Source organism: Osmia lignaria, chromosome 9, assembly GCF_051020975.1.
Source record: "Osmia lignaria lignaria isolate PbOS001 chromosome 9, iyOsmLign1, whole genome shotgun sequence".
In the NCBI taxonomy this organism is placed as follows: Eukaryota; Metazoa; Arthropoda; class Insecta; order Hymenoptera; family Megachilidae; genus Osmia; species Osmia lignaria.
In genome coordinates this window covers 8,666,424-8,690,134 of record NC_135040.1, presented here as the reverse complement: position 1 = coordinate 8,690,134, position 23,711 = coordinate 8,666,424, and the positions used below count along the sequence as shown (strand labels likewise).

General features: G+C 38.3%; 1 protein-coding gene across 4 annotated transcripts in view; it reads left to right on the top strand.

Moving 5' to 3' along the window:
- MESR6 (misexpression suppressor of ras 6) overlaps window positions 1-23,711 on the top strand; it is a 564,119-nt gene that overhangs the window by 352,890 nt on the left and 187,518 nt on the right. For all 4 annotated transcript variants that reach the window (XR_004581823.2, XR_004581821.2, XR_013062752.1 and 1 more), the window contains exon 5: window positions 20,032-20,226. Coding sequence is in view for 1 of the 4 variants with exons in the window: in XM_034327697.2 (XP_034183588.1) it covers window positions 20,032-20,226 (195 nt within the window). In the remaining 3 variants the exon portion in view is untranslated. The remainder of the gene's footprint in view (window positions 1-20,031; window positions 20,227-23,711) is intronic.

The window sequence follows — 23,711 nt, the reverse complement described above, 5'->3', positions numbered from 1 at the left end:
GGTTCAAAATGTGCACCGGTGATTTAGCGGAAGCGCGAAGCATTGTTCTAGGAAGATTCCAGGCGATACGCCCGGGGACTGGAAAGTTGTGATTTTTGTCATTTTGTCAGGCGAAAGTAGAGGAACAAGGTGTTTGAATACTGGCTTGTTACAGATAAATGCTTGATTTATTCACTGGACTTTCAACATACAATTCTTACAGTTCTTACAATTACAATTCTTCGTACAGTTCTTGGAAGTATTCCAACTCTGGGATTCTAAATACATTTCTAAAATAATATTGCAATTCAAATAAGATCTGAGTATTGAGAATTTTGGAGTATAATTAGAGAATGATATAATCTACCAAAAAACAAGGTGTACGATAAAAATACCTCAACAATACAAAGTTTGCATAAAATGACAACATTATTCGAAGAGAAAAAGAACGTCAGGTAAATTGTTTGCGATCGGATAACAAGTACATATACCTGACAGGAAACGTACAAAGCAACGCGACGGTTCGACAATCGATCGGCCAATAAATTAGCAAGAAACCGTTTCACAAGGCACCGAAACTACGAGCGCAGTAGTATTTCCAGGCGTAATTTACATTCCAGCCCGCGGACACGTACGATCCGATCGATTTGCATAATTTAATCAAGTGCGAATGTGACTCGATGTTTGACTGACCCAGTATACACCTGTTTACGTAAGTTTCCGTAACAATTCAGTTACGGTGGTATTAAGTTCTCGTCACAGTTTCAACGGGAACATGTTCGCTCTTATGAAAATAATTATTTTATCCTGAAGTTTGTTGGAAAACTTGGGAAAAGTGTTCTCTGGTTGGAACTTTCTCTGGATGACACGGTTGAAAGAGGATTACGAGAGCAAATTCAATCCTCTCAATTATTTTGAAAAAGTTGTGCAATGTCTTTTTAAGAACATTACCAAGAAGAGGAAAAAAGATTTTCATTATTTCCAACCATTCGATAAAATTATTCAGGTTTATTTATTAATGCTTTTTGTATCTTTATTTCTAATCTCGTCGCTTAAGTTTTACGACCAGTTAGATATAGTGAAACGAGAAACTTTCCTCTCCGTTCGACCGTTGAAAAAGATGTTACGAGTTTAAACTTAGACAAGATTTATGTCGTTTCCTACACGTCTACGCCTACAAGATTTCGAGTAATCGATGTTTAAGAGGACTAAGCCGATCATGGGAACGATCACCCCTTTGCATTCACAATCATCGACGTGTTTACCGCCTACGCTCTTCCTTCTTAATTTCACACATTCGAAATCTTTATACGAGATTTATGGAAATTTCTTCGATAGAAACGTGCGATAGTTTCACTTCAATTAAATGTATCCATGCTTTTTATTATTGATAAACTCGACAAGGTGATAGGAAAAATGGAAATTAATTTTTGTTATTCTCCATGGAATCATATAAATAAATTTCAACGATACAAAAGAATATTTCCACCGAATTTTAATAGAAATATACGGTGATTCACGATTTTACTATACGATGCACGCGTCGCATCGGTAGGGTTCGTGCTTATTCTCTCGGTCGTGTGGCGCGGTGGATTTTGTTGTAAATGCGATTTAAACGTTACGATCTGGGCGCAGCACACGAACAGCATTCGTTGGCTGTCGTCGAGGCTGTTTGCACCTTGAGGAAATCACGATGTGGAGCGGTTGCGAAAAACGACGACGGCCAGCGTCGGCGTAATGGTTGGCTCGGGCCAATGTCTATTGCAGCCACAGCCGCGGCGGCAACAATAACTGCACCAACAGCCAGCTCAGGCGAAAGGAAATCCAAAGGAAAGGGTAGCCGGACTGCGCGCGCCAGCCTATTTACTCTCGTCGCGCACAAAGAGCCGCACATAATGCGCGATTTATGTGCCACGTGTTGCTATGCTTCCACGTCCATTGTGCGTTCGTACTTTATCGACCAGCGTTTCGGTGTTCGGGACTTCGAGAAAGAGGAGACTGAGGAAACGAGAGAAAGGCAAACCGGAGGGGTAGGGTAAATAGAACGAAGCAGATGAGAGGAAGTAAGAGGCGAGAAAGGGAGTAGAACGAAAAATAGAAAAAAGTAGAACGGGGGTAGAGGGTGGTGCAATTAACGTTGGCATAATTAAGATTTATGTAGGGAGAATTAGGTCCCTTAGAAATTTTGGAATTCTGGAAGTATGGAACAGAAGTAGAAGGTGTTGCAATTAACATGGGCATAATTAAGATTTTTTGTTGGGAGGATGAGGTTCCTTAGAAATTGTAGAGTTCTGGATTTTGGGACGGGGGTAGAGGGTTGTGCAATTAACATTGGTATAATTGCGGTTTTTGTAGAGAGAATTAGGTCCCTTAGAAATTTAGAAATTCTGTATTTCTGAAACGGATGTAGAGGGTGGTACAATTAACAATGGGATAATTAAAATTCTTTGTTGGGAGGATGAGGAGGTTCCTTAGAAATTTTAAAATTCTGGAATTTTGGGCCGGAGGTAGAGGGTGGTGTAATTAACATTGGCATAATTAGGGTTTTTATGGGGAGAATTAGATCCCTTATAAATTTAAGAATTCTGGGTGCTACAATTAACGTTGGCATAATTAAGATTTTTTGTAGGGAGAATTATGTCACTTAGAAATTTTGGATTTCTGGAATTTTAGAATTCTAAAACCTCAGAATCTTAGAATTTCTTCAAACCCTTCCATATTTGGAGGGAGGCCCACTCTGTCCATAAACCAGGGACTCCAATGGCACTTTAAGGACAGAAAAGAATGGCGGTGAAATTCTTCGACGATTATTTTGTTTCTTAGCAGAGACAAACAATGGTAGTACTTTCGTTCGCGGTTGTAAGTTATTGTTCAGGAGGGCTGAACGAACGCGTGGCAATGATGCAACATGTCTCAATGGCGTTACAGCGATGCGTTACGTCTTTGTTGCAAGAAGAGATACGCGTTCCGTTCGGCTGAGCAGGGTTAGGCAGTCGTGAATGGATATTTAATCAGGCATCGCTTAAATAGATTTTGCGGCATTGTTTACAGTGAACAGGATATTTGATATTTCATCAATCCCGCGCCACGGATTTATTCAATTATGGTAATGCGAAATTGCTGCGGTTTCGGCTACCGTGTATCACGTGGATATGCTGAATTTCACCGGCAATGATAGTTTCGCTTCTACGGATATATTGTGTTATATTCAATAAGGCTAATATACCCATCAAAATAATATTAATCCTTTGACATAATATTGTTTTATAATAATTATGATACATCCATAGCACCTTTTATAATTTCTTAATATCTGGGTTTAGAAAACTTATTAATGCATTAGAATGAATATAGGGGTAGAATTGAGAATTCTGATCACTTTTATAAAATTATAAAAGTGCCAGTAAATCATTACAATAAATATCTTAAAGATATCTTACAAATGTCTACCTTGTTATAGTCTCAGTAACTTAAATCAACCTAAGTGATAGACACGGCAGGGGGGTAGATACATTGACGATTCAGTGTACAACGTTACGATATATAGAAATAAACTTTGCTACAGAGCTTGTCTGAAAGAAGAAAAAGAAACAACGGCAAAGACAAAGAGCAAGAACAGTCCTTCGTTTTCTTCCATCGAATACAGAAGGGGTTGCGTTTCGCGGCATCGATTTCGACCAAAGTCGGCATCGTAAAGTCGATCCCCGTATAGACGCAGGTGAAATCCCTTGGCAGCAAACAACAGCAACAGCATGACGACGTCTGAGAGTACGGTGCCTCGCGTCGGCGCTTCTACTCGGAGCTACCGTGGCACGGATTTTCTTTCGAAACGCTTCAACGGAGAAACGGCCGCCTGCGGCGCGGCGTCCTTTGTCGCGGCGCATCGCCGACGACTGCAGTGAGACATAAATTGCAATTAGCACCGGCGTATCCGCGACGCGCGCGCAAAACCGACTTACGCTGCGCCTGCTTCTTGCACGTGCGTCGCTGCGTCTCCTCTCACGCGCACCCTTGTAACTCCCACGACGAAATGAAATTTTAAAAGAAATTTTATTCGTGCCCAATTTGAGAGAAAAAGTGAAGGACGCGGATAACGTAAAGAAACTTTAGAAGAAAGCATTTGTCTAACGAGAGAAGGGTCAGATTCAGAGTTGCACGGATTGGCCAGGATGCATCTGAGTGCAACGGGAACGTCGAGGCATAACTGGGCCCGTGTCGCATCACGGAAAGACAATGAAAAGAAAATGCCGCAGAGTTCTTGTTAAGCCAAGCTATTATCGTTAATTAAATAGCGCCTTCGCTATCTTGGCTCACGTCCCGTCGCCGTGCCCGTATGATGACACCGTATGACACCGTAAAGACTTTAAGTCGCTGCTCGTTATCGGAGGAATGACGGACGCGTCCGTGCAGCTAGGAAAGTGCAGGGCTGCGATCTCCATTCCGGGACCATCGCGGCGCTATCCGCGATCGCTAGACCGTTCACGAAAACGAAATAAACTGTGACAGTGTGTGTATGTGTGCACGTGTGTAAAATAGGGATCAGAACAATCTCCTAATAACGTGATACGTTGTAACTGGAACAAACCAGGTTGGAGGCACGACATATCGTTTTAACCCTTTCGTTATAGTCATCTCTGTCAGAAAGTGTACATATTTCATTTTTATATTAATCGTATGTAGGCAAAAATATTTTTCAACTATTCATAGGCAAATTGTTTAAAATTTTTAATGGAAAATAGTTGTACATTTTTTAAGTGACTGTGTCTGAACGACAAGAATATCCTAGAAATTAGTCAACTAATTGCAACACGAAGTTACAAATGTTCAGTCTGAAATTCAAGATACAAATAAACGTATGCAATGGCGTTACGAAACTGGCGAACGCAACAATAATTGCTACGAACCGAACGGAGATTAGATACATTTGTCGCGATCGTCGAAGCGAATGCTAATATTTCTAGCAGTGTTGCAAGTCGGTTTGGAAAAACAAGCACGTGCATGCGTGTGCCTTCACGAATGACATCTAAATCGCTACTTGTCATCGACGGAATGACGGGCACGATCGAGCGCGCACGCGTAGACAGCTGCCGATTTCCATGGAAGATGTCTTCGTTTACAAATGAGAATCATTAAAATCCATGTGAACCACGGTGTACGACGCATGGAATTGCAAATACTCGTTGCTAACATCGTCGAACAAGTATCGGCCAAGATTTTATTCCAACTGATTGCTAAGTAATCGTACAGAGTGTACATTCGCGATCAAATCAGCCTTTCTTATTTTTTATACCACTTTGTTTAAAAATTGGAAAGGATAAACGGAGAAGAAACGACGTTATTTTTCAAAAGATTTATAGTAGAACTTTTAGAGAAGCCACTTCTGAACATAATAATTCATATTCTCCTGACGTGTCGTTTTCAAACACTCTTCTATCTATGATCACAGAAAGTGAAGGTTTCGAACTGGTATTCTGCGAATACCGCGAGATAAAATGGCTTCGAGAGAGGCAAACAATTTTCCAGCAACAGCGTTGTCTTAAACCTCGCAGAATTTTATTCCTCTTATCGCGTTTGCTGCAGAACGATTCAAATCGCTTGATTAGAGTGGTTGGCGAACGTGCACTTGATCCGCATGAACGCGATCAAACAACAATGCGTATCTTTAACATTCGATCTGGATTATTTATGATCAAAGTGCAGTCTCGAATAACAAGTTCAGTTTGTAGTTTTTGCAAATTTATTTTATAAGTAATAAATTCCATGACTCTTTGATAATATGATTGATTGAAATGAAGTATAAGAAAATTTTTTATTTATTGCTTATCCAGTCTTATTAAATGGGTACTGGAAACTTTAATTAAATTGATCGCCATGCATTCTTTTTAATTAGCATTATCCATAATGAATTTAAAATTACATGTAACGATATTTGATGGGATCAAGCATAATTGAATACACATTGCAGTTATTAATCTTGATATAAATATACATTTTTATCAATTATTCTCTGTCTGCAGATGATTGAAAGTATTATTTTAATTCTCCCATTTTGCACTTTTTGTAGACTCTGATCTAATTTACATATTTACAGATATAATTTACATATTTTTTAAGTAATCCAGTATTTTATAAATGCATAAATTCCACTAAATAATTCAAATATTTACCATTTTCCTGTTATTTCAAGCAAAAACGTAATTCCAATGAAGTGGACACATAATTTTATGGACGTAGAAAAATGAATTTTTGAATAAATATCCATTGTAGATAATGCTGGAGGTGCGATTATTTTCCAGCAGCTCGAAAACATGAAAATACTTGTTGATCTTCAGGTCCGTCAGAAAATATTAAAACCTCCTATATGGACGTACAATTTTTGAAGTGCTACATTGTATTGCAATGAAATTGGTAACATTGAATTTTCAATATCATTTATAAAATAACATCTGAAGCAGTAAAAATCATACTGAAAATGTATAATTTCCATTTTAATTTTTATATTACAAAAGACGGTGCTAATTAATATTCTATTCGAATATTTCTCATAAGTAGAACATCGTGGTAATAAATAATTGGATATTAGATTTTAATTGCAGGTTAATTTGTCCAGAATGCTGCCCGAAGGTTAAACAAATAAAATTAGTGTTTACTATTATACCGTATAATAATTATTTCTTTAACTTAATTGCAAATGAGTATATCTATTGGTCCACTGTATTAATGCGGCCCACTGTATATAGCAGATAGCAATCAGTGATTATAAAACCGTGAGCTGATACTTACGTGTGGCTTTCAGACCAAGTTTCACGAACTTCACTTGATTGACAAGTGACATTTAAGTATTGGAACGCGTATTTATTTTTAAGGATAGAGTAGAAAGTGTCAATTGGTGTTTAAACGGCGTCTATACATTTTTCCCTTCGTCATTATGATCTGTTATGCATTATTAATGATACCATGATATTATAAGCTTTCACGTCATGTTACACCATAACAAATTTTCAGTCGACGTTTTTTAATGAATGACGAATATCTTTCTATCGTAATAACTATGCCCGAGTTATTAATTTCACGACCTGTCACAAGAGCAATGAAATTGATATCTCTAAATTTGTAATAAGGAAATAGAACATTACAAGTATTTATTTCTATTGGGATAAAATTTTACAAGAAGGACCCAAATTACACCTTTAGCCTTATAAAATTCTGCAGTTGTCCATCCTGAATCTTGCTTAGTTAAATTCATGATAAATCAAAAAATTTCCAATAATATGGATCATGGATTCTTATGGAAATTCAATTGTTATCCACCTATGGATCATTTAATAAGAAAGGCCTACTTAAATACCCACCCTCAACCATCGCGCAAGAATCATTCCAACATAAACACGATTCAAATCTGATGTCAACCCTCTAAATAAGAATCGTTCGCAAAAAACTGATCCTCCTTAAGTTGGAACCTTCAATGGCAATATCACGAACGGGTCACGTTGGTCGGTATCTCTGTCGCATCTCCCTAATCCGATCATCAACGGTGCCAGAGGAAAGCGAACGGTCTATCGATGCTCGTGTCCGGGACATTTGGATTTTTCTTATTTCCAGGACATCGTGGTACCATAACACGTTCGAGAGCAACTAGCACGGTACCTCAACGTCATATCGCGGTTCGTTCGACTTCTCTTGGCGGGGCAGGTACGCGAAAGAAAAAAGCCGAATGCAGCCGGCAAGGGAATGGTATTTCATATTTTACGGTCGGCCGTGCAGGAAGCAGCACGGCTCACGAACCGGACAGTGCTCCTAGCTTTGATGGGGGACACAACATCGTCTTCGGTCTCTCGAGGATCACGATTCGGTGACGTGTGGCCGGCCCGCTATCGGGATAACGTCGTGTACGGGCGCATATAAACGTAAAGTTCGCGGTGAAGGCTCGGTCCGTGGCGGGTTTGAACCGGTAGAAAGCCACGTCGGCCGTTCGTGGGGGCCGCACACCGTTTCCTAGTAGTTCTGGTAGCCCCGGGATCAGCCGGAACTGCCGGGAAAACGGATCGTGGCCCATGCTTCGCGATAAATAAAACCCAGTCGAACGGTTCGGCGACGTTGTTTCGTTCCGCGAAATCTTCGATCGTTCTGGATGGACAGCGACTGTATTTCCAGAGTGATGGAGATTGGGTAAGGACACGAGAAACAAGTGAACAACATTGACGGTGCATTTGATAATTTTTCATGAGATATTACTGTATTTCCGTTCGTTCCACGATTTCTTTCGTATCGTGTATCTGATAAAACGAATACCAATTAACTGTCCAACATTTTCGAATAGCGTTCTTCGAATCAAGTACGTCATCGAATAATTTTCTGCCAGGACAGATCGAACGATAACGATGTCGGCAATTAAACCATCAAAGCATTGAATATGAAGACACGCATCTTCTCGACGCATTCCGAACTGAAGGGTCTAATTAAACAGTGAAAATATAATATTATATAATATTATATATAATATTTGCGTAATTAAATCGACGCTGCCTTTCCGGTCTGACTGAAAATAAACCCGATCTCGATTTTTGGTCTCGCGATAAAATGTCCCAATTAAAAAAGACGCCGGTGAGATCTGGTTAACGTAACGTGGACAGAACTGGCTTTTCAGCTGGCAGATGGAAAATAAGGTGCAGGCTGAAGACGACTCTATCCGCTGGTATCGGACGTCTTAACCACACGGTGAAATCGATGGTTCGGATCTTTGGCATGCACGAAAACCGGCTGCGTTTCCAATGAGTCACCGATTGAGGCTGGGTCTCGTGAGGCTGCTTGCCAGGGACCGGTTGCACGACCTCAAAGCGCCTTAGCGCCTTTTAAACCGATGGAAAACACTTGTTAACGCTCGCCGCTCGAATAAAGCGGTGGCTGTCCGAACTAAATGTAGATGCAGCTCTCTTATACACGTTATCGGTCGGCATCTGTGCCTCTATCCAGGTCCTTTTTTATCCCTCTTTCCTTCTTCTTTTCATATATGCACTTCTTGGGTCTCCTTCTTCGGTGCATCCTCGGGTGCGTGCACACATTTCTGTTGCATTCGTTGAGTTTGAGAAATGAATACGGTTTTTTTTAAAAGAAGAAATAGTTTACAATAGTAGAAGGTTATTAAAAATTGAATTTTTGCATTGTTCAAGGATTTATTTAAGAAATACTTATGGTCTTTGCAAATGTGCTTCTAGAAATAATGAATCGTTTCCATTTAACATGCTCCAGTAGTTACACTTTCTCTTTTTTCTTATCAAATATTAGATACATTCTACGATCAATCACATTCAATTATCTCTAGAAGATAATCCGCTTATATTTTATTGGACAAACGATAAGATCTCAGTGGCGTCAATAAATGGAATTAACTCATCTACCATTCAGCTGATCTTCATTCTTGATCTTTGACCTCGTTTAACTAATCTGATGATCAACCAATATTCATTTGACGATTTAGCAACGTATGTTCTGTAAACTGTTTCGTACATATTAATCACTTGAATGTTTCAAAAAGAAAATAATCAAATTTGTTATATAAAAAATATTTTTCAATTCTTTTTAACTCTATATCATCGTGCCATAAGCTTCGACAACCATTTAATTCATAAATACTATAATCACTGCAACAAAAAAATTTGCAATCGTTTTCACAAGAACATACCTTTGTTCTGACCAAGTTGAAACAATAGAAGAAACAGCTGGGAATCAGTCATTAATACAGCGGGGAATTAATCATCCTTCATTTGAAATGCGTGCATACAACCTACAAACAATGGATCGTTGAAAGTATTTTTTTATTTATCAATGCTACAAGTGTCTTTAAAAGCGTTACGCAGAAACGATGACAGTGTCAGTGTCGAATCATTGATCGAAGATCTAAGCGAAGGACAACTGTGATGCATCTATCATTCCAATATTCCATTTATCAATTTTCTAATTTAAAACTGAATGTTTCAAAATGATTACAGTAAATGAAAAAAGTTAGGATCTTTTTCAGGATTCCTTAGAAAACTATTTCAAGTAGAACCTGTTGTCTAATGGTCTCAAATAGTAAGGGAATATCTAAAGAATCATATTTAGGTAACACAAGAAGTGATCAATTATATTTTATCCGGAAGCTACAACTGGTAGCTACCTGTACTGCGGAGATCTCAAATATCTCACTTAGCAATCATTAGTTATCAATCATAGCCTCTGACACGAACATCGGTCGCATAAATAAGTAACTATTAAGCACATGTCACTATTTTGGCGCCATAACATTCACAATCAAGTTCCTTATTCGCTTGGTCTACTTTTACATCGTAAAACTAACAAACCAGATCAATATGTGCCTCTAGCAAACGATCGTATTCACTGATATGTTTTTTTTCATGCATCGAAAGAAAAATGCTAAGCTGTTTAAGAGATTTATATTAAATAGACTGAACAGACATTCTCATTATTTTATTAAAATAAACATTTTCACTCCACGACGATTGTCGGTCAAGATCTCACGAAGACAGCCCTGGAACTCGTGGAAAGAGGCTATCGCTCACCGACAATGATTTCCCGCGAACACTACGCGTAATTAGAAGCTCAGGGTGCTGTCGTTGGCCAGTAAACAATGGCCAGGTCTTCTCTCAAGAGAGTAAATACGTCAGCGCTACAGTAATTGCAGGACAATTACCGGTCGCACGATTGCTGTGAACCAGTGCCGCGTTCGTCCGACCGAACTTACCGAGCCATCGCTCTTTCAGACTCGTCTTTTATTGATCCCTTGTTAATTGGACGTTATAACGAACGCTATATCCCGAGGATTCTTGACAGTCTTCATCTGTCAACGATGATGAGGATTATTTGGGCTAAAAATTGCGATGTACAGGCTAATTTTGTCGGGGACATTCTTATTTAATCATATTATCAATATTTTATCATTAGAACACGATTAGATTAATCAACGTTTTATTATATTTCCCAGGGAACAATATGTAAGACTCAAATAGTGGGAACGCGTTAACATTGATCCTTCTAATTATTTAATTCGGTCATCAACCGCGGGTATTTATCAAACGCAATATCCGAACGATCGAAATGGCCAGATTAGTAAAATCAACAGTCGTGTTTGCAACTCATGGCACGGAAGCGTTAGATCGCGTTTAGAACTCGTTTATTCGTTTCCTGGATAAGATGAGTCCAGATTGTCAACACGACACGTCCTGCAGCGACGCCATTTTATCAGGATTTCAGCCGCCATGCAGACAAAAAAAGACGAGCTCGCTCGTGGTGAGATCCACAGGAAAGATATACGCAAAACGCAGAAGACACGTAGCGGATCGCCGTCGATCATCAGACCGGAAAAGGCCCGCGCCGTACATTTTCTTCGTTTTGCGGCACGTCACCTCTTCACCGTCGTCCTGACCGCCGTGCCCCGTCATAGGCTCATAGAAAATTCTATTATTCTATTCTTATCATCGGGATGACGCGTGCTGGCTCGTATCGACAGCCGGATATATAATGCAACGTGAGTTTCTGAGCTTACGGCGTCTACCGGATGCGCCCACATCGAGCTTGCATACTGAACAGCGGCCCCGTCTTCTAAGGTTCAGCTACGAAACGTGCTGGCTCGTCACGGCCACGCGTTTAAACGCTCAAACGCTTTGCTTTTCGATGCTTCAGATGCTGAACAATCTGAGCGATAGATGTTACTGACCGATTTACGCTAGCAAAGGGGAATTTAGTAACTAAAGTTAGATAATATCAAAATTCCTGATCTACAGTGGGTCGAAAAGTTATTCCTTCATCCTTTAAAATTGGACCAAATAATTTAAGTTTTTTTGAGAAATTATAATGGAGTAAATTTCCAAAAATTTCACATCCTACATTCAGAATTCTAAACCGTTCCTCTTTCAATTCTAAATTCAGTCATGTCCAAAATCAGAGAATAAAGAAAATTGCACGATCGTTGTTCGTATAATTGATAGAGCAATTACCGAAGGGATTAATTTGCGGCCCTTACACAATACGATGAAGAAGAAAGGGCCGAGGTGTGACATGTGCGCGCGAAATTCGAATTCCAAGTGACTTGAATTCGCACCAGGCGGTATTGTTTTAATTAACACACCATGAATTCTGGTCTGCCGTACGTAGAACTAATTCGCCTTGTGCGAGAACAATACGTCACGATCGGCGTTGCATCTGCCACGCGATAGGTCGTCTCGCAGCCGTTGATTGCGAAAATGGAATACCGGCTGGGCTGGCCGCGAAACAGTCGAGAAATATTAAAAAGGGTGTTGAAATACAGTCTAGCACGGCAAATCTGTCGACCAGTTTCAGCTACAAAACCACTCCATCCTGTGAATTAAAATTCGAAGGCTCCTTTACAGCGGAAATGGGAACACTTCGCTACCACCGTCACAAATAGAAAAAATGTTTTAATTAATAATCATATAACACATAAAAAAACAGTTTAATTTTTTCTTCTGTTTGCAATCATTTTTAATTAGATCATTTCATAAATAATTTTAATTCATTAAACAACATTAAATTTTTCAATTAATTCTGCTGATTAATTGCAAAATATGTTGTTTATTATTTTTTGTCTGTATACCTTCCTTGTATTCATTTTTCAATTTCTTTCTTGAAGAACTATTTGACTTAAAATATTTGCTTGAATTCCAACAACCAAGATTGATGTCTTCTACCACTTAAAATACCTTCTTCAAGAAATTTCACATGTTTCTACCAGCAATCGTAGTAGCATTAATCTCTTTGTGGAATTCGTATAGCCTGCACCACCTCAAGCAGGTTTTGTTAAATTTTATTTGAGCAACATTTTAATAGCAGAAAGTGTGGCATGATAATACTTCAAACATTAACAAACTTCTAAACTTAAATCAAAATACCTTTGGTACTCAAATTTCTCCCACACTATTGAAAAATATTAAAATTTAAATATTTTTATCTATTTATAAATTGTGTTTTCTTTTGAATATCTTTTTCTCGATGCTCCAGAAATAATTTAAAGTATTCTAAAAAAGGCAACGGTTAATCAAAAAATCATTAAAACATTTCTTGACGGCTGATTCAAATGCTTTCTTGAATTGAATACATCGTGTATCTTGCGCGTCTCGCTGAGAGCGGTTCTTTGAAATGTCATGATTAATTTTTCCCTTCTTCCTCGTCCCAGTTTACAAGGCGATAAAAGCTCAAGCGTTGTGCGCAATCTTCGAATTCCACCGTGCAGATGTTCTCTGTGATTTAAGACGCGCGAATGATCTTTGAACTAAATCGCGAACCAGCGATCTAGATCTGTGTCCCTAATAAATATCCACGCGGCGACTTGTTAACTTGCTTCTATGCAAAATTCAAGTTTCCTTTCAGTGATCGCGATTTCAGATATTGCAACATTGCTGCGAATGACAAAGTTATTATCTAGCAATCGCAATTCAAAAACTGATATCATAAAAGCTCCCAAATATAATTTTTTAAGGTAGAAATTTAATTTTAAATCCCTTTTGATCGTAATTTCTAAAAATTTTCAGTCCTCCATTTGGTAATTTGAGTGCATGATTTTAATCAATGCACCCGGATTATCATTGACCCAGCCATCGCCATTGGACGGTTAAAGTAGAATCTGTTTATCCAATTACTATATCGACTTTCAACGTTTCAGTCGAATGGTTCCTAAATTATTTTGCACAGTCAGCAGCCGTTGTCTGCGAATAGAAAACGAGGAGGTTTTATATTTTTAGTTGGTACATCGAAATCATTAAACACGCGATTGCGCAACAGCTGTAATTCTCTATCTTTGTCAGGCGATTTTTCATTTGCATCGAGCCACTGTTATCTCGCGGGCACGTACGCGTGACGAGCATCGCGGACCACAAAGCCCGTTCTGCGAGTACGTACGTAGTATTCGATTCTAATGACTCACCGACGGGTTAAGCAATTCTGTCCGATGTATCATCGGTACAGGAAACAAAGAAAGAACGGCTTGCATCGGTCGGCCGCGATAGCCAAGCTGATTAGGAGAGGAATTTCCCTGGTGTCGTGTCCTTTTTCAGGCAACTTTGTAAGATTGCCCTAACGGCTACGTCGGTAGTCACCGTAATTCTATGGAAACGAAATAATGATACATAAGAATGCTAATGGTACCGTGATACAATCCGCAAAGATGGTTTTTATTGGATGAAAATTATTCATTGTTAGAAACGATGAATGTCCCGGAAAGAAGTAAACTCAATCCTTGATTTAAGTATGCCAAGTATCTGTCCCATGTGGTTTCCTTTATGCAGTTGGAAATCACGTAAATGAAGGAAGAAATATATCAAAGTTCCTGTATATTTATGTAGAATAATTATTTTATATATTTTTACAAAATTTTACATACTGCATCCATTTATCCCATATAACAATTTCAACAGACACCATTGAAAGATATACATATTTTCTGGCCACATAAAAATCATAAAGAGAAATTCCTTCATAGCATTAATCTGTAGGTTCTGGGAAATCAGAAATGCATAATTATACATATATCCTAGAAGTGAGAGAAGGTTTCAAAAAAGTTGCGAACGTGTAAGAGTCCAGTTATGTTCATTTATCATAACTTGTATTACAGCAAGAACTTGCTGAAGAAACAACTTTACATCTGTTACTGTGTAACCATTAATAAGATTTGTATTGAGACCATAATAAAAACTGATCATAAAATAAAACTCATAATAATAAACTGAGTTGTAATAAGTTCAAGAAAACACCCTCATCACGACTTTTTGAATATTTATAGCTCCTTTGAATATAGAATTATATGAATTTTTTTACCTACAGTATAAATATGATTGTAACTTTTGTAAACATCCTATATAGAATCTAATTTTCATTCCCTAAGTTATTAATCAAGCAGGATATTAAAACTTTTTTTGAACAGTAGTTATACTAATTTATCAAGCTTAGCAGGTGCTAATAAAAATGACACCTCCGTTCGAATTGGTGCTAACAGTGCACACTAAAAGGGAATGATACAAAATAAATACAAAATCACGATTTTGGCTTTACAAATTCCCTATTTTTTTTTAAATGACATCTAGGTACAAGCAAAATCTTTTAACTCCTATAAATAGGAAACTGAAAAAAGGAGTTAGATTCACACTTTATCATTAACACGTATCTGCTAATAATGAAAAATTACCTCCTGGTGTAAAATGTATTTCTTACTAATAAGATGATGCCATTTTTAATACTTAAAAATACATTTCAAAGATTAAGCTGACAAACATAGAATCACACTTTTGCTGTCATAAATTCATTATCATTTTGCTAACAAAATATATATATATTTTTGAAACCAAATGCAACCAAACCACTAGGCTCGAATGTGTTAAGTAATATTAGGCATCCACCAAAAAAAGGGGACAATGCTATACTCGTCTGACTCGTTTACAAAATTTTTCAACCCTCCCAAAATAAGAAGAAGAAACCGTCTTTCCTATGTTAATTCTTTTGACTCCCACGAGAAATTCCAAAAGTGCCATCCAAAACCTAACGAAAAATTCGTTCAACGGCCAGTTGTCGGCTAATTTTACGTGGTTGACGCGAGGAATCCAAGACAGGGCGTTGCACCCGCTCGGTAAGTGCAATAACGCGATAATCCGTCGGTTCGATTTCGACAGATATTTTCGGCCAGCGAGGAACTCGTCGTCCGCAGTGAGAGGAGCACGTGGCAGGCCAGACCGAAGGCATTTCCATGCGCATTAACCGAACAGACGGTCGTCCATCACAGCAGTGTCGCGGGCGCAATTAAGCCGAGCGGTGCCGCATGCAAATCGACGCATTGTCTTGACCCGAAGTGGCGCGATGTCGCTGGCCCCGCTCTACGCTTTCACGAGCGGGGGCCGCGACTTCGCAGCATTCCCGAAATGGTTGCCTTGATGGCTTGTTTACGTTTATTAAATAGGGGAATTAACGCATTTACTGGCGCGATGAAAACGATCGTGTCTACCACGATGCATTGCATCAGGAATTATTAACACGTTGATTGCTATGCTTCGTACGATCGTGTCTTCGATTATTACGTTAAGGAGAAGTGAACATTTCAATGAATGATTTTAATTAAAATTCTAAATAAGGTTTACTCAATAAGATTTTATTATTTCCATGATTTTAGTTTTGCTTCGAATGCACTTTGACATCACTGCAATCGAAATAACTGAACTGACACCAAGTTATGAAAGTTTTATTTTCTAATTCTAATGTCCGCGTCCACCGTATGAGATTAGAAACTCAGAATGCCTATTTAAAAGCAAACGATTTTGTGTTTCCAATGAGGTCTTAAATAACTTGCCTCATGAATAATGTATCAGTAGGCTGTTATTTGCTGTAAGCTGGAAAATTAAGCCACGTTATAAATTATACATTTTAGTATTTCTAATGCGTACCTCTAAACTTTTACCGGTGATAAAAAATATCATTTAGGTGATAGACGTCAGATTTGATGTGCTTTGAATGAAATAATTATTTGTCAAAAAGTGCTTGACGTGCGGTCTTTCTTTTTATTCCAACGAAACTTGTTCCAAACATAATTATTACTATTCTTAAACATAATAGTAATTAGATAGATTGAAATTCAAATGCAATATACAGATCGTAAAATCAGTGAAAAAATTGAACAATGCTACGCCCTGTTCAAAGGCTTTCAGTTTCATAATCGATTGATTGCTAAGACAACAATTGCCATTAGTCGTTTTGCCATAAAACGAGCGGTTAAGCGTTGATTACGTACTCGTATTTAGATTTATGCCAATGCGAGCGTGGTCACATCATCACGAAGGAAATAATCAATGAATTTTTCATGCGAAGGTACGCTTGGAAAAAAAAGAATATGTACCAACGAAAAAAATATATATAGGCATATACCGCCTTTTTAAGGCGGTACTCATACGTTCGTGATGTCACTGTGTCATCTTCACTGCTCGAAATGGAAATTAACATACAGTTGTGTGCAAAAGTTTCCGGTCAGTTATATTTTTCGCTTTACATTTCAAAAGCGATATTTAAAAGAATTCCCACTAATATTGAATAAAGAGGTATCAGAAATAAAGAAAAATAATGCAGCAATATAATACTGTTCCTTATATCGAATCTATTTATATACATAATTATTAAAGTAGTGCATTTAAAAGTTTCCGGCCACTTCTGTATCTTGATATATTCAAGGTCTCTAAATGTTCACATTTAAATGTTGATCCGCAGAAACATTGAGATCAGTTGTAAATACGTCGTCGAAATAATAACATGTGTCGAAACACGTCTGTTGATTTGTGACGAAATGTGATTGAATTATCACAAAGTGGTAAATCCTCTCGTAAAATTCCTGCTTCATTATTAATTGGAAAGTCGACTGTTAATGATATCCTAACAAAGTATTCAGCAGGACAAGTAAACGACAGAAAGGATTAAATGAAGATGCACCACACGTATCTCACAATCAGAAATGCAGCTGATGCAGAAAACACTTATTTGAATAATGAAGTACCAATAGAGAAGGTGTTACTATGTTGATTTGAAAATGAAAGAGAAACAAGATGGAAAATATGAATATTCGACGTTACTTTTTTCTACAAACGTCACTGCAACGAGTATGTTGGACAGAGTTGTTGGTTTAAGCGCAACGGGGGATTCCGTAAGCGTCTTTTGTCCTTTCTCGATTCCAGTCAGGATCACCCTGGCCGGTTCGGTTCGCATAAACGGGAAACGGGTTTCAGTCAGAAAGAGCTTTGGTAGTTTAGCGTAAAAGAACGGTGCTTTGTCACGAGAGCAAGGAACAGAAAGAAGAGGGAAAACAAAAAGAAATGAACGCACCTCTTTCGATCGGTCTCGCTTCAACTAGAACCTCGTTCTTCTTCCCTTCCCTTGTTTTCTCCCTCAGCTTGCAAGAAGAAGGAACCCCGAGCAACGAGAAAGCTGATGTTAGGTGAATGCAAATGAATATGTCCGGCGGAGCGAGCATTCTGCAGCTTCTAATGTTTGCCCGGTGCGGTTTCGTTTCGGACTTTTCGAATTTTTGCCAGGAACACTTCAAGTTTGGTTAAAAAAATTTTTAATGAAGAATAGACTGAATTGTTTTCTTCTTCTGGACGCCACTTGGAATACTTTCTGCAGTCGTTCTTTAATTCTCTTTTGTATTTTTGAACAATTGCTGAAATAATTTGGTAAAATGTGTTAAGAATATGAAAGGTATTTTAAAATTTTTAGCACTGTATTAGGACTTTGGTTGCTATTTGTTGGTGAACTATTTCAAAGATATTTTGTAAAGAATATTGATTGGAATAATTCTTTAATGTCATTCGCTTTATATGAAAAAACAGCGACCAAATTCTATCAGTATTCGAAAATCTTTTTCAACTGAATCGAACGTCAAAAGTTCGCTCTCAGCTTCAACGCGAAGGGAAAAAAAGTGTAATTAAATTTCATTACTGCAACACTCGAGACAGCAATAGAAAGGAAAACAGAACAGCCGGCCCATCGAAGGTCTCGTATTAAACGTTTGAGAGTCGCTGACCATAGTGATCGTTGGCTTCGCTTTTCTGTCCGATCTCCACCCCCTCGATCGACAACTGCAACCCTCTGCGAGCCCTGTTCACGTTTCATTGTTGTGAACGCATGCAAATTGCGATTCCGGTGCCGGACGAGTATCAATTATAACAGGATTAATTCGAGTGCAGTCATTGTTTTTTTGCGAGTCACAAAAAATCCCCTCTGCACGTTCCGTTTAGCCTCATTTCGAACAATATCCGCCGACCAGCATTGCAAAAGAAACAGCATTACTGTAAATTGTGTTTAATGAGTTGTAAAATTGCGGTCGTTTGTGATGTTTTTTGGTCATTAGTATTTTTTAATTTATATTATTAACAAAATAGTAAATTTTAGGAATCGACAGAGCAAAATGTTGATTTTAGGATCTGGATGATAATTATACATTAACAGAATTTATGTGAGGAACAATAATTAATTGACAAGTTATAGATACAGGTTCAATAGTGCCTCAGATTAAGAAAATATATCCAAGAATGTTTCGATTAAAATTATACGCTTAAATTTGTTAACGAAAGATTCTAACAGTTTATGTTATTCAAATTCCACATTTAAATCGCGCGCTTCTGACGTCACTCGTGTTTTCCATCAAGGATCATTCGCTATTCCGCCATGTGCTCGCGAGTGAGGGAGATCTTGACATCTTTGATATTTATTTGAAGATATTGTCACTATTGAAGGTAATTCATAGTTTCAATTGTTTTGTTTAATCATTTTACATATGTTTCTTTAATTTTTCCGTAATAACACGCCATGAACTTGTGATTGTTGTTAATAGCACATTGTTAACCTATTAATTTGTGTCATTCGTATCATGTATGTAGATTCAATACGAATATTACTCTTTGGTTTGAAAAAGGATATTTTTCTTTTCTACTGTATATTTATTATTAATTATGTACAACATTGATGGATCGACACGTAAAAAAGGTTTTTATTAGTAAATGTAGTTTTCGCAAAAATCACCATAGTCAAAGCGTATTGCTTCTAGAACACCTTCAAAGTAATCAAGCTTTCGTTTACGAAGGTTACGACGCACATCTTATGTATTTATTTTCTAAACAGTGAAATGTGGTTTTGCTGTTTGTTTGCGTCTGGCATCCAATTTCAACCTCGTCCATAGAGATATAACGTAACATTAGTTGTCACGTAACCTTTTAACAGATTGTTTTCGCATATCGAGAGTGGTGTTAATCGACTTCGTTTAATGAGTAGAGTCAAAATATATATGGTACTTATTAATATCGGTCCTTCCCCAAAGTGAACATGAGCCGATTACACTGTTAAATTATTGTAAAACGTATATCTGTATGTTCGAAAGGGAACATACACGTATCACAAAATGGTGATACGGGAAGTATCACAAAATGGTGGGCACGGTGAAAAAGTAAACGAAGTTGATTTTTATTCCATTGATAAATATCTTTCTAACATTGTTTCTGTTCATTAATGTTCCAGAGGGACGATTTTACTGCTATTAGTTCAGCTCTACGACAGTATCTTCCCGAACGGGATACTCCTTACATTTTGGACGTCGATCTGGATTTCTTCAGCACTAAGAATCCCTTCAAAACGCTGTACGATCGCGCCAATCTCTACGATAAGCTTGCATCCCTCTACGCTTTTGCACGGCCAGATTCAACAGATCCTGAGGTAAGTACCTTTTCTTCAAAGTAATTTTACTTTTATACACGGTGTCGCGGAATGCATGATACACCGAGGCAGAGAATGATTTTGCATTTAACCCTTTGAGGACGCGATACCCTTTAACTTATTATATTATACACTGATATAATTTAACTTGACAAAGTATATTATTTAAAGTAACATAAATAATAATTCTATTTCTCAAAATATGTATTATAAATCACTATGGACTGCACATAGTTATAATTTGTGTTATAAAACACACTGCAAATATGTATGAAATTAAAAGTTATAATGATTTTATTTGAAAATATATACAAACCGATTGTCCACAAAGGGTTAATTAATATGGTCACATATTCGTGATACTGTATGATAAGCAAAAAGTAAGTACATATATTAATATTCGTATTTTATGTTAAGGAATATCCAATTTTTCAATAATGAGTTGAAATTATTAATTTCAATATGTAAAATTTTAATTTATAAATTACAATCTCCCCATATTGGAGACTGTAGTAATTTTTATATTAATTTCAAATTACATCGAGCAATAGGAAAGATTTCATAAATGCAGTAATTAAAATTGCAGACCAAATTCGTTCAAATTAATTAAAATTCTAGTAAAATTCAACGTTTACTAAAGATTAGTAGAAGAGCAATATTAAACCCGTATTTCGCGTACAGTAACGATCCAACTCCCTGCGCCTCTTTGTTCACGGTTTGCTTCCTGTTTCCTAAGAACAATACGGCGATCAGGATCTCGTGCAGCAACGGGTACCGTTTCACGTGATCGATGACAATCGAACATCGGCTGGATCGCGGCGAAATTTGCATCCACAATGCTGGAAACTAAACAGTCAAAGGGTTGAAGGCTGGAATGCAGATGAGCCGACGTAGCCGCCCTCGAAAGCGGATGTTGGCAGTCTGCAGCTACGTAGACAATGGGCCAGTGCCATTATGTCCGTCGAATCCTAAAACCCCATAGAGTCGTTCTTCTCTGTCTATTATTCCGCCGGTGGCAGGCCACATTGTGTATCCGGTCTGCCACGGGACCCCGGCTATTGTCGGCCCACCTAATTATTCGCAAATCTTCCGCTCGTTGCGAATACACACCCCTCCCGCCCCCCCTTATACTGCTTGCTCTCAACATTGCGAAATTCCATCTTTGGCCAGAGGCTTGTTGTTCGCGTATAATTCGCCTCTGAGCCGATTGTCTAGCCGGGCTTTTAGTACTGGTTGCACGATTTAATCGTAAGAGGTCAGTTTACACGAGTTCCGAATCGATTTCTATGTTAGACGATTATGGGCAGATGGAATTATAGATAAATGAGGTCGTTTTTTTTTTCATAAGAACTCTAGGGTCTAGGCTCTAGTGAACTCCATTACTTATTTCTATAATTATTTCAATAGTTTGCAGTGTTCCAGTACAGAAAGATTTCTATTCTCTTTGTTTCTATTGTTCCAATTTGAAGAATTCTCAAAGTAAATTACCTATCAAAATCATAACTCTGATCTTTCGGAGATCTTCATCCTCGATTTCTCACGAATACCACCCTTATTTTACCATGACCCAGTTACGATCTGCAACACCGTCATCATCATCCAAACCACGATTTCTCACGAATTTCCATTGGCAACCGTTCGGCAACAAAACGACATTCTCCGTTTGGTCGTTTCGAATCAGCAGGATCGGAGGCAAGGAAATTCTCGCCGTCACCGTGGGATTTCCATGCAAGATACACGAAACGCCTCGTCGTTATGCTAATCGTTCGGTCCGGTTAAATGTGCGCCAGCTACGGAGCTGGATGGAAAAAGGAGACTGGCTTGATGTTACGTTTAGCGAATAGCAGCGAGCATAAAATCACGTTTCTCGTGCATAAAATCACTGCTCGTCACAGGGAGCACGCTTCTGCGTGTATAGACGCACGGTGGATGGCTTCGATCTAATGTATGCGGGCCCGGCGTGCTACCTGTCTTACCCTGAGAACTCGACGATGCATTGTGATTGTAATCGCCGACTGCAGGTCAGCCCGCGGCCTAACCGGGGTCAGGGTCATTTCTGAATTATTTAAATTACGCAACCCGCCTTCCTTCCTATGGAGACGCGCGTGTGTGCAACGCGAACTTCCGCGATCTTTTGTCGTCGAGCTAAACTCAACCGGCAAAAAGGGGAGGGTTTGGAAGGAAATTTTTTCGGGTTTCGATGTGGAACACTTGGTACCATAAGTAGGATTTAAGGGCGCATCTTTGATCATTCGATTGTTGATCGATCACCACTGTACGATCGAGTTGTGGGAATTGAGAAGGGTGGAAGAATTTTATGGTTCTGACATTGAGATTCTTTGAATATGATAATTTTTGGAGTAGGCTGATAGTTTAAAGCTGAGTGAAAAAGTTCGTTAGGTTAGATATGTTTATTTTTAACAAATATTTAGCACCCCCAATTTTAAATCCAATCAGCGCCCATAGAATAATAATAAAACATTTTGAAATTTTCAAGTGCATATGCCAGCTCAAATAATAATTTGTATCTAACTATACCTGATCCTCTTGTTTGGAAACTAAGAATTAATGGTAAAAAGTGAACGCACCGAAGCATGATCAGAATGATACGATAAAGACTTTCTTGGTAGCATGAAAATAAGTAGTAAAGAAAATTATTTATGAATTTTTAACGATCGACTTATTGCACAGCAGATGCCTCGGTAAAAGGATTAAATTACTAACATTTATGCAGGAAAGGTATCTCGAAAAGGGTTCGCCCCTAATCGAATTGCATCTTCCTGATCCCGATCCACGGTTCACCGAAGACGTCTTTAAATCTCAATCGATTGCCATATTAAATTCCACGGTCCGTCGGATCCCATCGTTTCGGTTCTTTTTCTCAGGATCGAAGTCGCGATGCCCCACCGGGATATCCATGCGAAAGAAGAAATAACAGGAGCGGGGGGTCCAGTATGCAAAACGGGCCCGTTTTCCGGCCTCCCTGAATATTGATGTGTAGCCGGCTATGCAAATGAGCGTGAGAATGCAGCTCGTGCCGTATGGTGACGCGAATAGACGAACCGGAAGTAAGCCAGCACCCCATCCTCTCCCTCTCGTAACGTGCCCTTTCTTTCCTCGAGGTCGAATTATAGTCGCTGACTTTTCTTGCTGGATCGAAGAGCAACTCGGTTTATTTTAATACCACTTTTTCTTCGTTTTGTTGAAAGGTCATTTGTTACGTGCAAAAAATTCTATATGACATAATGAAGATTAAAATTATAACTCATCTTCTATAATACACCGTTTATATTTCTCAAAAACATTTAATTTTTCATTGTTTCATAACAAAAGAATGAAACAAGACCTCACGACTCCAAATTCTATCGTTATTGTAAAACAATACTGTAAAGTAGTGTAAAGTTAGTCAACACGAAACGCGACGAAGGTTATCATTACTGACCTACATTTTGTTCAAAGCGATCACGATAACAGAAGGTAAAATC